The 14,414-nt window shown below is 50.7% G+C and overlaps 3 protein-coding genes across 6 annotated transcripts in view; all 3 read left to right on the top strand.

The window, feature by feature from the left end:
- DHX29 (DExH-box helicase 29) overlaps positions 1–7,544 on the top strand; it is a 30,508-nt gene extending 22,964 nt beyond the window's left edge. For all 4 annotated transcript variants that reach the window (XM_068423038.1, XM_068423037.1, XM_068423039.1 and 1 more), the window contains 5 exons: positions 290–383; positions 1,106–1,408; positions 2,731–2,862; positions 4,430–4,526; positions 5,283–7,544. In XM_068423038.1, coding sequence (XP_068279139.1) covers positions 290–383; positions 1,106–1,408; positions 2,731–2,862; positions 4,430–4,526; positions 5,283–5,338 — 682 coding nt within the window. In that variant the 3' untranslated portion in view covers positions 5,339–7,544. The remainder of the gene's footprint in view (positions 1–289; positions 384–1,105; positions 1,409–2,730; positions 2,863–4,429; positions 4,527–5,282) is intronic.
- Positions 7,545–8,602: 1,058 nt separating this feature from the next.
- CCNO (cyclin O) lies at positions 8,603–9,802 on the top strand. Its single transcript, XM_068422176.1, has 3 exons — positions 8,603–8,854; positions 8,942–9,127; positions 9,308–9,802. Exons 1-3 carry the CDS (start codon positions 8,603–8,605, stop codon positions 9,800–9,802), a joined length of 933 nt encoding a protein of 310 aa, XP_068278277.1.
- A 1,556-nt stretch (positions 9,803–11,358) lies between these two features.
- MCIDAS (multiciliate differentiation and DNA synthesis associated cell cycle protein) lies at positions 11,359–14,145 on the top strand. The gene is made up of 4 exons (XM_068422175.1): positions 11,359–11,560; positions 12,757–12,974; positions 13,127–13,237; positions 13,681–14,145. The coding sequence occupies exons 1-4, from the start codon at positions 11,359–11,361 to the stop codon at positions 14,143–14,145; spliced, it is 996 nt and encodes a 331-aa protein (XP_068278276.1).
- The last annotated feature ends 269 nt before the right edge of the window (positions 14,146–14,414 follow it).

Genomic DNA, 14,414 nt, shown 5'->3' with positions numbered 1-14,414 from the left:
AAGCCACACCTGAATTTAGTTTCAACCATCAAGACAGACGGAAGTGTGTAATTTTTGAGAGAAAACTACCTTGTTTTTTTGTTAGTATCTATCAAATTTATGTTACAGGCGTGTTCTCTGGAGTGCTCTTAGACCAGCAGCATTCATCTTTGTTAATGCCACTTATTTCTAGTTTTGAGTGGAGAATGCTGACAAAACACAGTATTGCCTTTTAACTTACTATCACTTTCATATTGCTGTACTCTTCATGTGATTCTTTTTGTTGTAATATAAGGGTTTTTTTCCTTAGGTGGAAAAAGGCTCGACAAGAAGGTGGGTATCGTGCTGAAATGACTTATTGCAGAAGAAATTTCCTAAATAGGACTTCACTGTTAACTCTGGAGGTAAACTGAATAATTATTCTCTTCACTCAAAAGATATCTGTTAAAATTTCCATCTGAAAATGTCATGCCCTTTTAAAGAGGTGATACATCACAGTTACTGTTTAGACAAGACAAAGACAAGTGGAATGCTAGGGACTGACGAAATGCACACCCTCAGTTGAGATAGATTTGTCTGCATTTGAGTTCTTCGATATGCACGCTTTGTTGGTATACATTTTTGCAGTCACTGCCATTGGAGAAGCTAGTCCTTACTTCTACCAGAGAGCCAAAACTTATGGATTCAAACACTTAGATTGTGTCATTCTTGATATTGAAAAACAGGTCTGTTAACAGTTTTGAAAGATGAGCCTTACGTAAATGGCCTTTTATTTTTTGGTGAGAAAATGTTTTAATTGGTCTTTCCTATTTAAGTTCAGGTGACTGAGCTCTCCTAAGAAGTGGGTAATTGATGCAAATCTGTCTTTTTATTTTAACTACAGGTCAAAGATTTAGTATTTGCAGTATATATAGTACCATATATCTAATTGTATATTCTAGATAAGTTTTTTCTCATAGAAACAGCCAGTATTCCAAAGCGGTTGCAGAAAATACAAGTGGTTTTCTAGTAAGAGATTTTCCCCTGGAGAGCATGAATATTTGGGATGGAGTGTCATTGCCTGCTGATGGACTGGAGTATGTACCTTTTTTAATTCAGAGTTTTACTAATACCTTACTAATTTCAGGATGTGAAGCAAGAACTCATAAGGGTGGTCAGAGCAGCAGGGTTCACGGCACCTACAACGCAATGTGGATGGGATGGAAATGGAGCCACGCAATCCCTTTCTCTCCATGAAATAGCTCTTCTTAAAGCTGTGTTGACTGCAGGGCTGTATGATAATGTGGGAAAAATAATATATACAAAGTCCGTAGATATTACAGAGAAGCTGGCTTGCATTGTAGAAACTGCTCAGGGTAAAGCGCAAGTGCATCCCTCATCTGTGAATCGAGACTTACAGACATACGGATGGCTCCTTTACCAGGAGAAGGTAAGTGAAAATAGTGAAGGTAGCTGATGGTTTGTGTAAAGGTGGAGTTATGCCTCTAGTATTAAATAACATACACCAGTGTAAAGTATATCTGAATGTCTTGTTCATCTTAAGAGTCTTTAGTATATAATAATCTTAAAGTCTGTAAAAATGAGTCAACTGAGTGCTGAAGAAAAAGAAATTAAGGCTGAACGTCAGGAACACATCTGTTCCTGGTGAAACTGGTAGCTATAGATGACAGTATCTTTCCATATGTCATTTAACTTAGTAGTATAATCGACTCCTTTTAATACAGTGCTGTTGATATTAATATGATTACTTTAAGCAGTAATATGTAGTAATAAGACTTCAAAGTTTCCTTTTTTCTTTTACTGTTCTAAGCAGACTGAAGTTTTGAAACTTGGTACAGGCCTCACATATCCCCAATAATGACTTAAAATGAAATAACCAATTCTGTAATTGACTGCTGAACTTCCTAAGTGAATTGCATTTTTTTCTGTAAATTCAAGTGTTCATATTTAGTTAATCTTCTGGTACAACAAAACCTTGACAGAAGTTGCTTAATGGCTAACTTTACTGTAGAGAAGCAGCAAACTACATAGACTTCTTAATGCATATGAAGAGATAGTATTTTTTGGACAGCTGAAAATATTGCCTGCCCCCAAGAACCTTGTAGTGTGAGGGCAAGCAGCAGTTACAGTAGGTAAGTTATTCCATGAACAGTGGAACAAACAAAGCTTGCACTTCTGTGATTCTCTTTTTGTTTCCTTTCCTCCCACTACAACTCCTTCCCATCCCATTCAGTCTTTGTCTATGAGAGGCTCCAAAGCCAGAAGTAGCATATACTGAGCCCCAGAGTTTACTCTGTGTACGTGTCTACACATGTGCCCACATTTATGCATGTATGCATGTGCATATGTGGATAGAGATAGACTGATGGCAGCTGTAGCTGAGAAGAATGTACAACTGAAACCTGCCTTTTACTTCAGTAGGTTTATTAATTTTGGTGTCTCCTCTCTGAAGAGCACTAGGCTAACATTATCTTTCTGTTTGAATTTTAACAAGAAAATTGTGGCTTTAGCTAATTTCCTGGTAGTATGTAAGCCTTTCACTTAATTAGAGGTGATGTATTTTATGTGGTCTAGGGCAGACAACTTGCCATTGGTTGTTCTGTGTACAATGACTTGTGTTGATTGGAGCTTAAAAGGAAAAAAGTGTATTTTTTGCTTTTAAAAGTAGCAATCAAATTTGGTGTTACAGATTTTATGTGGTTTGGGAAGTTTTTGTTGTTGTTTTCAGTCCTTGTGTTTGTTTATATGCAGGTGAGGTACACTAAGGTGTTTTTGAGAGAGACTACTTTAATATCCCCCTTTCCCATTTTGCTTTTTGGTGGGGATATAGAAGTCCAGCATCGTGAGCGTCTCCTGACAGTTGATGGCTGGATCCATTTTCAGGTGCGTTGGGAGTAATAACTACCTTTTGTGGTTGCATGGGCTTTTGTATGACACAGTTGGTATACAAGCTTAATTCAGAACACTATGTACATAGGATGAAGACAAGAGGGAAGAAGGAAGGAGAGAATTAAAGGAAATTATGGGAAATTTTATGTACATGTAATGAAGTCTTAGCAAATCACACTCGAAAGAATAGGCTCGTAATATGCGGCTTGTAACAAATCAGTTCCCTCTCTCTTCATGAAGAAAGTAAATGTTCTTTCAGAAAAGGTATTGGAAATCGATATAGTCTAAACTTTGTTTTATAGAGCTGGTACTGAAAGTGGTTGAGTGTGCTGTTTTATATTACCCTTTCCTACAGTCTCGTATAAGTACATATTTATCTTTAAAATATTATTTGTTTTGCTTTATAGCCTAAACAGAATTATTTGGGAAAGAAAAAAATTCAGTTGGGAAATACCTGTTTGCTTGCGTTTAGGGTGTTTGGGTTTTTTTTTGTTTGGGGTTTTTTCTTTCAAGGTGAAAAAGTTTTATTTGGGAATGGGAAACCTGAGTGCATTTTCTTTGCGTATTTTTGCAGTCAAAATTAAAACAGGTGACATGCCAAAATCCTCTAAATTCTGTTAAATGGCAAACATTGGCTTTTGCTAGCCCGACAGCTGCTTGGTTACAGTGTTCTGTGCTTCTGTGGGCCCTGTGTTACCCTCAAGGAAGACAATAACCTACAAAGCATTTTAGTTTTTTGCACGCCGCTGATGCAAGCAAGCAGCCATCTGATTTAATTCACTGGTTATCATGAATATGGAATTTTAAAAAGAAGCTCCCTTGTGGGTTTGTTGGAGAACTTTTCATGGTCCCTGGATGGCTACAGGTTGTGTGGTTGCTGGGCCAATTACATCTTGTAGTCTATTTCAGAATTTCTGTTTTTCTACTGAGATGCTAAGCAGAGTATGTTGTATTCTGTGCTTTTTCCATAATAGCTAATAAGTGGTATACAAATGACATGAGGACTGGAATAAGGAGGGAGGATAAAATGAAAGATTCCTGGAAAAGGCTTCAGCTTTAGATAGCCAAATTCGTAGCGAGATTTAGGAGAGGTTTGTGATTGCTTTCTCAGGAGGCCAAGCAGACCTGAGAGGGAAATGTGTAGATATTTTATTTCAGGTATAAATTAATTTGTACTTTTATACCTTGGGATAGAAACAATTAGAGTAAGTAGGATATTGGTAAATTAATAATTTCACCATGGTTGGTGAAATTATTCAATAATTTCATGTTGGTTGTTCGTGATATGTATGGGAACATATTCTGAGTTACCCTTCTGAGCTACTGTTCTTTAGGCTGTGATACTACAAACAACAGGTGCTTATAGATAAGAGGGCATAATGTAAGCCCAGTCATTTCATGAGTGCATTATCCATATGCTTAAAATTATGTATATGCATCATGTTTGCAGGGATCTTGTTATAAACTTCTATTTATATGTAAAGTAACCTTTTAATCTGTGTTTTGGTATAAAATGTCTGAATGAGTAATGCAAATCTTTGTCGTCTCTGTTCTTTTACAGGCTCCTGTAAAGATAGCAGTAATTTTCAAACAACTGAGAGTTCTCATTGAGTCTGTTTTAAAGAAGAAGCTGGAAAATCCTAAAATGTCACTTGAAGGTAACTTTATTACTGCACTGCTGCCATTACTATTTGTTAAATAGACCCTGTGGCAAATCTGAGGAAGGATGAGTATGCTGCATCCTCGCTGTGTGTGTGTGTTAGTGTGACTTGAATGTCATTCCATTATCTTGAGAGACATCCAAAAAGTCAGTACTAATCTTACACATATGTGGCTCATCTCAGATGTGTGAGGATCTGCACAACTGCTGTTTCATAGATGTCCCTGATAACAACATTCAGGATAGAGGTAGTAATGGTGAGGTATGCATCTCAAAACAGAAGTAAGATTGTATGTGATGAACTTCAGGCATGGTTGAATTTTAAGTGTTATGCAAGTTGTCTCGCAGTTTAGGTTAATGGTGGGAAACTGCCTGTTGGCCCACGAAGTAAGGGATAGAGGAGCACAATTTAAACTTTGAACACTGGATGTTCAGAAGAATATTGTAGATGGGGAGGAGTAAAGGGAGTTCCCGTATGCTAATGTGTGTGTAGTTAGCCTATCACTTTCTCAGTTACTTTAGTGAAATACTGAAACAGCCACAACCATCTTCATTGAGTAATTTTATAAACATACTGTTTCCCCTTTTACTTTGCAAATGAGAGTCATTTCTTTTACTTTAGAGTCTGGCATAGCCTAAACCACCAAGATTTTAAGTCGCTGAGAGCTAGACTTGTCTTCTGATTTTCTTGGGTTTGGGGAATGAATTTTTAAGCTCGCTCTTTGCCACTCACTGCGTTTGTTCTCTTTCCTAGATGACAAGGTCTTACACATCATCAAAGAACTGATAAAAACAGAAAATGGTAACTGAAACCAGAAATCAGTAACAAACCAGAGCTTCAGTAATGGCAGTGGAAATACGCACTCCAACATTAACTGAAAGTATTTAAATGCTTAGTGTGGTTGATACCAGCTGTGACATGGAAAGACTGCATGATTTTGCAAAGAATTTACCTTTGTCCATGTAATTTTAAATTATGAACATTGAATATGTTTTGCCTTTACAGTACATTTGGTGCCATTTATCTGACTGTACAAATGATGGATGGAAGCAGTTTCTTTTCAATATAAAACCAGCTGTGGCCAGTTCCTCTTTTTTGTTCATTTATTGTACTAATCATACCATCACTGGTTGTGCAGACTGTAGTAATGATTAAAGATTGGGTCCTGAATCTCAGTTGAATAGAATTTCATTAGATGTGTGCAAACAGAAGACAGATGTTTCTTCTGTGGGCTTCCTAAGTGGCAAATTTTTTTCATCTATGAATTTTCAGTATTAAAGTAATACATCTTACATATGTCTTCACTTTTCTGTATGGTTTACATTAAGGGTGTGCATTATAAGAAGACAGTATGGACTGCTGTGAACAGGTGTTCAGCTAAACAAGTATACTGACCAGCAGCCCCTCCCCATCCTCTGCCTCTTCTCACACTTGTTCCTCCCTATTCACCCTGATCCTTGTCTCTCCCTGCTCCTGTAATAAGTTCAGTTCATTTGTTAAGTTTTGCGCAGTCCTGCAAGCCCCTTCAAATTATGATCATGTTTTTCCCCCTTTAGTGATCAAAACTCAGGCTGACGCTCTTCAAGGCTGTAGCAGAGTCGTTTCTTTGATGTGGCTCATCAATCAGTGGCTGAAGCCTTCTGGTCTTCGTTATTTTCTCTTATCACTTGCTCCTTAATGTTTGTGTGTTTGTGTGTTCCTTTTGTTTCTTATTTCTTTTATACTGAGTACTCCTTAACTAGATAATGAACCAGATGCTCTTATATTCCACCTATCCACACCATTTACAATTATGAAGTGAAATTTTAGATCACCAACTCGGCGTTCAAGAATGAGGAATATTTGGGGGCAGGCAGGGTTTGCCATTAAACGATTGCAGTCACATAGGAACTCTATATGTACAGGCAGAGGCATAGTGCAGAAGATACTTTTTTATTTTTTAATCTGAAAAATACAGATTTCATACAGCAGAGGTTAATAGCATACAGAAAGGGCACTGGGGAAAATGCATGAAAATACAAAATACATGGAGCTATCCAGATAGATTATCATAGCAGAACTGATACTTCTGTGCTAAGACAGAAACATAAGCTGAAAGTAAACCAGCTTGTCTACGTTACCCTACACTCAATTCTGGAAAACGGGAGTTCTCCCAGTCGCAGTTTGCTAAGAACTCTGAGAGAAAAGTGATCACATCAGTTATCCTTTTATGAATTGTGATAAACTAGTGGTATACCTGGTTTCCTAGAAAAGCCAGGAAGTGCTTTTTTTTAATTACAAAGTATACAACATTTATGCAAGGAAGCATTTAAACAGTTAAATTTTGGTCTTAAGACTTCAATTTTGCACTGTCTTCCCAGACACATTGTTCTTTCATGTTGCAGGCATAGAAATGAAAACCTTCAAACTCCATTCCTTGAAGATAAAAATTAAATCTGCACCCTGAACAATTTCCTAGCTTTTGTTCTAATTGAGGTCTTTTATTTGTATCCTTTGGAAACATGAATTTGAAATACATTTCAGTAATTCAACAACTAACAAGCTCCTCTTTGTTTTGGATTTGAATTTTGTGTATCAGTTGTTGGTTTTAAATGGCTAAATCCTAGTGAAAGTTTTCATTGTCCTTGAGTTCTCCTCCCTTATTTAACTGTGATGAATAGAGAGGGTTTGTTCCACTTATGTATGGTAATGTTGAAATTTAGAGGCATTCTTTGTGTTCCTCTAGCATGCCCTGCTTTGTACTCCCTTCAAGAAATAGCTGCTTCCAATTGTTTTTAAGGGGATATATTGTAATAACTAGGAAATTGCACACTCTCCCGAGTGAGCAATAGTTTTCTGCAAAACAGATGAAACAGGTCACACTGTGGTGGACAGATGAGCAGTTATCTTAAAAACAAAAAAGACTACGGTGGCTTTCTGCTTCTGCAGTGTACATGAGCAACTTCTGTGCCTGTGCTCTTTTGGGTGGATAAACTTTGTCTTGTTCCATTTATTTAATAAATTCTTGTGTTAACACCTTTGTGTTACTTTTCTCAGAGCATTTGTCAGACACAAGACCACTATCAATGGATCTTTCTCACCAGAGGCACAATGGGGCTCTTCAGGGTATACTGGTTTTTAAAGGCAGCATGTCCTACTGGTCTCTGTATCCTCTCCTTGGAGGGGATTTCCTGCTCCTGCCATTCAAGCTGCAGAATTCCCACCTCCTCCTCACTTCTGCTGCTGGGGTTGTAGTCAGCTTGAAGCTCTCTTTCCCTTTTCCCATTGATGTCTTCCCCATCTCTGAACACAGGAGAAGTTTTCTTTTTCCTTCTCCAAGTCTTCCCTCATCTATAGCAGACAATCAATGGATCATATCAACAAATCATATCTGATAAAATAGCCGTGTCTGGCCTCAACTCTGCTTCTCTAAATCAGCAGTTGCCGTGCAGGAACATTTTGATTTCCCTCCATTCGGCTGTTTAAAATAGTGCTCTGCTTAGTCCATGGATGGGAGCAGAACCGGGACGCAAACCTAGAGAACTCCAGTGCTCCTGAGATCTACCCCCGTGTATTTGTGGTGTAGTTCCCAAGGACCTCAAATGAAAAGTGTGACTTATGCGGAGCAATCTGTAGCTCTTAAAGCTCACTGGGGCCTGAGTTAAAACGCTAGGAGCTGGAGAGACGTTTGTTTTAGTAGTGGCAAATCGAAGATGCAGCAACTTCAGCTAGCTCGGTTCGGGCTCTGCCGCGACTGGCTTCACGCACGTCAGCCCGGTTTTCTCTCCGTGCCCTCCCAGAGAGCTGGGGCTGTGCTGGGCGCCGCTCCCGCGGGCCGCAGTCCTACAGCGGCTCCACCACAGCCGCCTGGCCCGGTGGAAAGCGTTAGAGAAGAAACAGACGTTTTGGTAACTCGGTTCCTTTTTGGCCCTGCTGCGGATTTCGTTTTGGAGACGACGCTCCCGGCAGTGCGCAGCCGGCCTCCCCGCGGCGGGGGGGTGCCCGGGAGGAGGGCGGCGATGGCCCCGCCGCTCAAATAGCCGCCGCCACGGCCACGGCCGGCAGCGGAGCCGGCACGGCCGCGCCCCTCGCCCATGGTCACGGCGGCGGTCGGGCGGCGCGGCGGCAGCCCGCAGCGGCGGGACCCCCGCGGCTCCCCCGGACGCTGTCCGCGGCGCCCGGCACGGCGGCGGCGACCGGGGACGGGATCGAGGACGGCGGCGGCGGTGGGGGAGAGCCCGCAGGAGCTGCAGGCTTTCCGGGACTACGGGGAGAGCTGGTACCGCTCCCGCAAGGGGCTGGAGAGCCGCTTCCAGCCGCGGGAGCCGCTCGCCCGGCAGCCGCAGGTGGGCTCAGCGGGGACAGCGGCGGAGGGCGGGGAGGGGGGGTAGACCGGTGCCGGCCCCGCCTGACCCCCGCTCCCGTCGCCGCAGGTGACGGCGGAGGCGCGCTGCAAGCTGGTCAGCTGGCTCATCCCCGTGCACCGGCACTTCGGCCTCTCCTTCGAGGCACTCTGCCTGGCCGTCAACATCCTCGACCGCTTCCTCGCCACCACCCTCGTGGCCGCCGACTGCTTCCAGCTGCTGGGGGTGACAGCACTGCTCATCGCCTGCAAGCAGGTAGGGCGGCCCCGGAGCCCGGCTGCGCCGCCGGGGTCTCTGCAGCCCTCCTCGCCCCCACCCCCCCACCCCCGAGTGGCTCCGGCTCCAGCTCAGCCCCAGCCGGGCCGGGCTGCGCACCCTTTCCCCCCGCGCTGCTCCCCCGGCCGCAGCATCCCCAGCCCCTGTCCCCCCTCGCAGGTGGAGGTGCACCCCCCCAGCGTGAAGGAGCTCCTCGCCCTCTGCTGCGGAGCCTTCACCCGCCAGCAGCTCCGCAACCTGGAGTGCATCGTCCTGCACCGCCTGGGCTTCGACGTGGCGGCGCCCACCGTCAGCTTCTTCCTGGAGCACTTCAGCCAGGTGCGGCTGGAGGCGCAGGGGGCCGACGCGGCGGAGGCGGCGGACGCCCGGAGCCTGGCGGGAGGCGTCGCCGAGCTCAGCCTGGCCGACTACGCCTTCACCAAATACGCCCCCTCCCTGCTGGCCGCCGGCAGCCTGGGGCTGGCCGACCGGCTGCTGCGGCACCGCAGCCCCCTGGACCTGCGGGTCAGCGGCTACCCGGAGGGGCTCCTGCGGGACTGCATGGACCAGCTGCAGCTCCTGGTGTCGCTGAACGGGCGGTCCCTGCCGCTCCTCCTGCCCCCGGAGCTGGCCCAGAAGTGCCCCTGGCTGCGGGGCGATGGCCCGTGCCGCTAGACACCGCGGTGCTGGCTTCGGCCGTGGGCTGGGCTGGCTCCGTGCTGGCTCGTCGTTTGCGCTCCATTGGGTTGATGCGGAGTCTGATCAGCTAAGCGCTGGTGTCGTCGGCGTTTTAAAAATTAGATCACGTTTTGCACATGGTGTTACTGTACGTCAGTTGCACTGTCCCTTTGCTGTTTTTTAGAATTCAGCGTGTAAATAATACACAGAATCTCATGTACTGTACTATTTATTTGGAGGATGGTCCATAAAAATAATGGTGGAAGGACGTTGAATAAACTCTTTTCTACTTGTCACCTGTACTCATTTATTTGCGGGCAGTGTGTGTACACAGCTGGGAGAGGAAACACAATGGCACAGAATGAGTTCACCCCAACAGTTAACTCCAGCTCCCCCAAAATAATTATGCCCGGTGGTGTCATTCCCCATTTCAAACTGACATGTGCTGGCTTGGGCATGGCTCAGGGAAAAAAAAAATTAAATGCACTGACCTAACCGTAGGAAAACAAAATGTTAAATAATAAAACCGCTGGTTGTTATTTTTCCAGCAAGTCTGTTATCCAGGTGCAGACTCCTAACCAAGTTGGCCCTGTAACGTGGGAAACATTCAAGGGAAGAACACAGTCATAATGTTGTAAAATATTTTATTTTCTTCATTTTGTTGCTTTTGTGTCTGTGCACAAAAGTGATGTTAAAAGAGCATAGACACACCTGAAGTTGCCCTCTGGAGTGCTCGCCTTTCGGGGCCGCAGGGAAGGGGTGCGCTGCGGCCCCACGCTGCGGGCTCTGCCTGGCGTCAGGTGTTCAGGAAGAGCGAGCAGAGCTTGTCCCAGCTGCTGCGGCAGAAAACACCTACGAGTCCATCACAAGGGGCTTGGGGGCAGTTTACCCTCCGCCAGCCCCATCGGTGATTTCAGCTGGGCTCGGTGTGGCAGCGGTGGGGGTGCCCGTCTCGGCGGGGGGGCGTATCTCGATCGGGCGACCCTCTCCCGGTGGGGGACCCTCTCCCGGTGCGGGGCTCAGTAAAGTCAAGATGCCGCGGGCTGGTTTCTTTTTTTTTCCTGCCCTCACCTGACGCTTTCGGCGCTGACGGCCCCAGCCCTGGCATTTAAGAGATACCCTTACAAAAACCAGCCCAGCTCGCAAGCTGGGACCGGCAGGGACCGGGGCGGGGCGGGGCGGGGCGGGACAGGACGGGGGACCGAGGTGCTGGCGAGGGGGGCGGCCGGGGCTGAGTGGCCTCGGCAGCGGGGCCGGCAGACCCTCTCCTCGGGCTTCCCTCCGGGGCAGTCCCCTCGGCCCGCCCCGGCTCCGCGGGCGCGGGGAAGGGCTCCGCGGGCGCGGGAGTCGTCGGCGCGGCCCGAGGAGGCGGCGGGAGGTTTGCGCGCCCCGGCGGAGGGAAGGCGGGAGGGCAGCCGCCGGCATGGCCCCGGGCCCCCGCGGCCCTGCCCGCGGCCCTGCCCGCACCCCTGCCCGCGGGGCGGCGCCGAGCGAGGCGCGGGGCGGAGGGCGCCGGCCGGGGCCGGGACCGGGGCCGGGGCCGCGGCGGCAGCATGGAGCAGGGCGGCCGCCGCCGGGCCTTCGGCAGCATCTGCCCCAACAGGGTCCAGGGTCCGCCCGCCCGCCTCGCCAAGAAGCCGGCCCGGCCCGGCGGGGGCGGCGCGGGGACCCCGCCGGCCGCCCTGAGCCCCCGAGCGCCCCCGCCCCGCCCGCGCCGCAGCAGCGCCCCGCCGGCCCCCGCCGCACCCGCCCTCGGTGAGTCTGTCCGCGGCGGAGAGCCCTGACACCGCGGCCGTGTCCCCCTCCCCTGCCTCCCACCGCGCTCCTCTGATGTCCTCCTCCGTGCCCCCTAGCCCTGTATCCTCCACCGTGACACCCCCACCATTCCCCTCACTGCATCCCCCTGGCCATGTCCCCCTCTCCATGCTCCTCGCTGTGTCCCCTCCGGTGTCCCCCACCATGCTCCAGCCTTGCATCCCCCAGCCATGCCCCTTGAGTATGCCCCCCAGCCACACTTTCCACTTCACCGCACCCCTCTGGCTCTGCCCGTCCCTGCCTGAGCTCCTCACCACTGTCTCTTGTTGTCCCCAGTGCTCACCACCATCGACTGGCAGGATTTGGCAGCCTGTGCCCCCATCCTTCCCACCACCCCAGCCGGCCCTGTGACCCTGCAGCAGGTAACCCCCTGGCTAGAGCAGGCTTGGTTGCCCCGGTGCAGGGTGCCCATTGGGGTGGCCCTCTCAAGCTGATGGGTGCTGGCAGCCTCCCCAGCCTCAGGCTTCCCACCTGTGGAACGGGCACAGTGGAGGACAACATCTTGTCCCATGTGTTAGACAGGTTAGTGGCAAGGGCAGGGCAGGGGACAGGCACCCCAGGGTGCAGGGCCGTGGGGAGGTGCTGAGCACAGGCAGCAGTCAGTGTCAGGGCAGTATGGGCAGCAGTGGGCAGTACGAGCGGGTCTGAGCCCCGGGCCCTGCTCACTGGCACATTTCCTTCGCCCCTCCCAGGGTCCCTGCTTCCAGGATGGACTGGAGTTTGATTTCCAGGAGTTCAGAGATGCTGTCGACGATTTTATATCTGGCAAGTAGATATTTTTCCTTACCTGAGCCAAACACGCCTGCGTGTGCATATCAGCAGTCACGCTGCGTTTGGTCCCCTCTTTTTTTTTTTCTCTTTTTTTGGGTGCCCACTCACTGCATGCTTGTCCCACCTTGGGACAGTCTGTTAGGCAGTGCACCCCTGCACACCCCCTTAGAGGGATCTGGGCTGGCACTGAGCTTTCCCCCAGAGGAGATGTAAATTAAATACAAACAGGTTTAGGGTGCACAGCTGCCACAGTAGAGTAAAAGAGTGTTGGGAAATACTGGAGGGATGCTCAGAACCGGGATGGTGTGCTGGGGTCAGGGGGAAGAGAGGATGTCTGTCTTAATGCCTGTGGCTGTTCCCTCCAGATGCATCCACCTCAATGCCGCCACCACCACTGGACTGCACCGACTTTGATTTCTCACTTGGCGAGGAGGTGGCCTTTGGCCCCTGCACCCCACAGCTGGACAGCAGCATGCTGGTGCAGGTGTCCCCACAACACTTGCCTTCCCCTGAGCCGTGCTGGAGGGACCTGGCGGACCAGCACAAGAAAGAGCTGGGAGATGCCCTGGAGGCAAACAGCCAAGTAGGGACCCCCAAGCTCCCCCCAAGGGCCTGTGCTGCGTTTCTCTCCCTTGCATCCTGCTCAGGCGGCTTCGTGGCCCTGGTGTGCAGCATCCCCCAGCTCCTGGGCTGTGGGGCTGTCCCGACTGCCCCGTCCCCACTTGTCCTTTGCAGCTGAAGGAGACACTCACGCAAAGGCAGGAAGAGCTAGTGACGCTGCAGGAGAACAACGTGCAGCTGAAGGAGCTGGCGAGCCAGGCCAGGCAGCTGGCCGCTGTCCTTGACGTGAGTCCTGCCACCCCACCTGGCCCGGCTGCCCCACGGCCTAGCTGGTCCCTGGGGGACAGTGAGGTGGAGGGGTACAGTGTGGGACAGGGTGTGGGGTGAGGCTGAGCAGCTCGGGCTGGGACAGGGCCATGTTGGGGGGGTGAGGTGTGAGGTGGTATGGGGTGGTGCAGTGTGGGTAGAGGTGGTGCGAGGAGGGTGGTGTGTGGTGGAGTGGTGCGGGACCGGGTGGGGCAGGGCAGGGCAGGGTGGGATGGGGTGGTGTGGGGTAAAGCAGTGAGGGACGGAGTAGGGCAGTGGGGGACAGCGTGGTACAGCTCAGGGCAGGGTGGTGCAGGATGGGCTAGTGCGGGGCAGGGCGGCGCGGAGCGGTGCGGACAGGGCGGTGGGGGGATGCGTGGAGCGGCGCAGCCCGCGGAAGTCGCGCTTTCTTCCCTCGGTAGACGCTGATGCTTCCGCAGTGCGCCGACGGGGCAGCCCTTCCTCCTCCTCCTCTTCATCCTCCACCTCCTCCTGCTACCGCCGCCGTCCCGGCGGGGATCTGGGGCGGGCGCGGGCGGCCGGAGCCGTGGGAGGAGGCGGCGGGCGTGGACGCCATGCTGCGGGACGTGTCGGAGAAGTGCCGCGCCGCCCTGCGCAGCCTGGGGGGCAGCCAGGGGAGCAGCCCGGGGGGCAGCCCCACGGCCAAGCGCCCACGGCCATCCCCGCGTCTGCACGGCGCCTTCCGCGGTCTGCGCACCGGCCGCGCCGCTCCGCGGCCGGGCGGCGGAGGGCTGGACGGGGGGGGAAGCCTGCGGGCGGCCCTGGGGGAGGCGGGCGGCATCCGCACCCTGGCCTTCCCGCAGGGCAACGCCTTCACCCTCCGCACGGCCGGCGGCGGGTACCGCTTCCGCTGGGTGCCGCGCTGACACCCCCCCGCACCCTCCGGCCCCGGCCACGCGTGTCCCGGGCGAGGCGAAGCGGGGCCTGCCGCGGCGTGAGGCTGGCGGGCACCCCCCGCCCGCTCGTTGGAAACGCGTGTTGGCGCTTGTGCCCCGTTGCCGGCGGCCGGCGAGGAGAAGGGACAACGCGGCGGAGGCGGCCGGGTCGCAGCGAGGGCAGCGAGCCCCGGGCACTGCCGCGGCAGCCGGCGCCGGGCTTTGCACAGACCCGTGATTGTCCAGTCGGCGACTCGCCT

Source organism: Nyctibius grandis, chromosome Z, assembly GCF_013368605.1.
Source record: "Nyctibius grandis isolate bNycGra1 chromosome Z, bNycGra1.pri, whole genome shotgun sequence".
Taxonomy (NCBI): Eukaryota; Metazoa; Chordata; class Aves; order Nyctibiiformes; family Nyctibiidae; genus Nyctibius; species Nyctibius grandis.
The sequence above is the reverse complement of the archived record's forward strand: the minus strand, read 5'-3'. Positions and strand labels throughout refer to the sequence as shown.

What these genes read in the sequence shown, in the direction of transcription:
- CCNO (XM_068422176.1), top strand. Translation starts at nt 8,603, where the DNA reads ATGGTCACGGCGGCGGTCGGGCGGCGCGGCGGCAGCCCGCAGCGGCGG. An exon ending in CGCTCGCCCGGCAGCCGCAG is followed by an intron (nt 8,855 to 8,941) that starts GTGGGCTCAGCG and finishes CCGTCGCCGCAG; the next exon opens with GTGACGGCGGAGGCGCGCTG. An exon ending in TGCTCATCGCCTGCAAGCAG is followed by an intron (nt 9,128 to 9,307) that starts GTAGGGCGGCCC and finishes CCCCCCTCGCAG; the next exon opens with GTGGAGGTGCACCCCCCCAG.
- MCIDAS (XM_068422175.1), top strand. Translation starts at nt 11,359, where the DNA reads ATGGAGCAGGGCGGCCGCCGCCGGGCCTTCGGCAGCATCTGCCCCAAC. An exon ending in CCCCGCCGCACCCGCCCTCG is followed by an intron (nt 11,561 to 12,756) that starts GTGAGTCTGTCC and finishes TGTTCCCTCCAG; the next exon opens with ATGCATCCACCTCAATGCCG. An exon ending in CCCTGGAGGCAAACAGCCAA is followed by an intron (nt 12,975 to 13,126) that starts GTAGGGACCCCC and finishes TGTCCTTTGCAG; the next exon opens with CTGAAGGAGACACTCACGCA.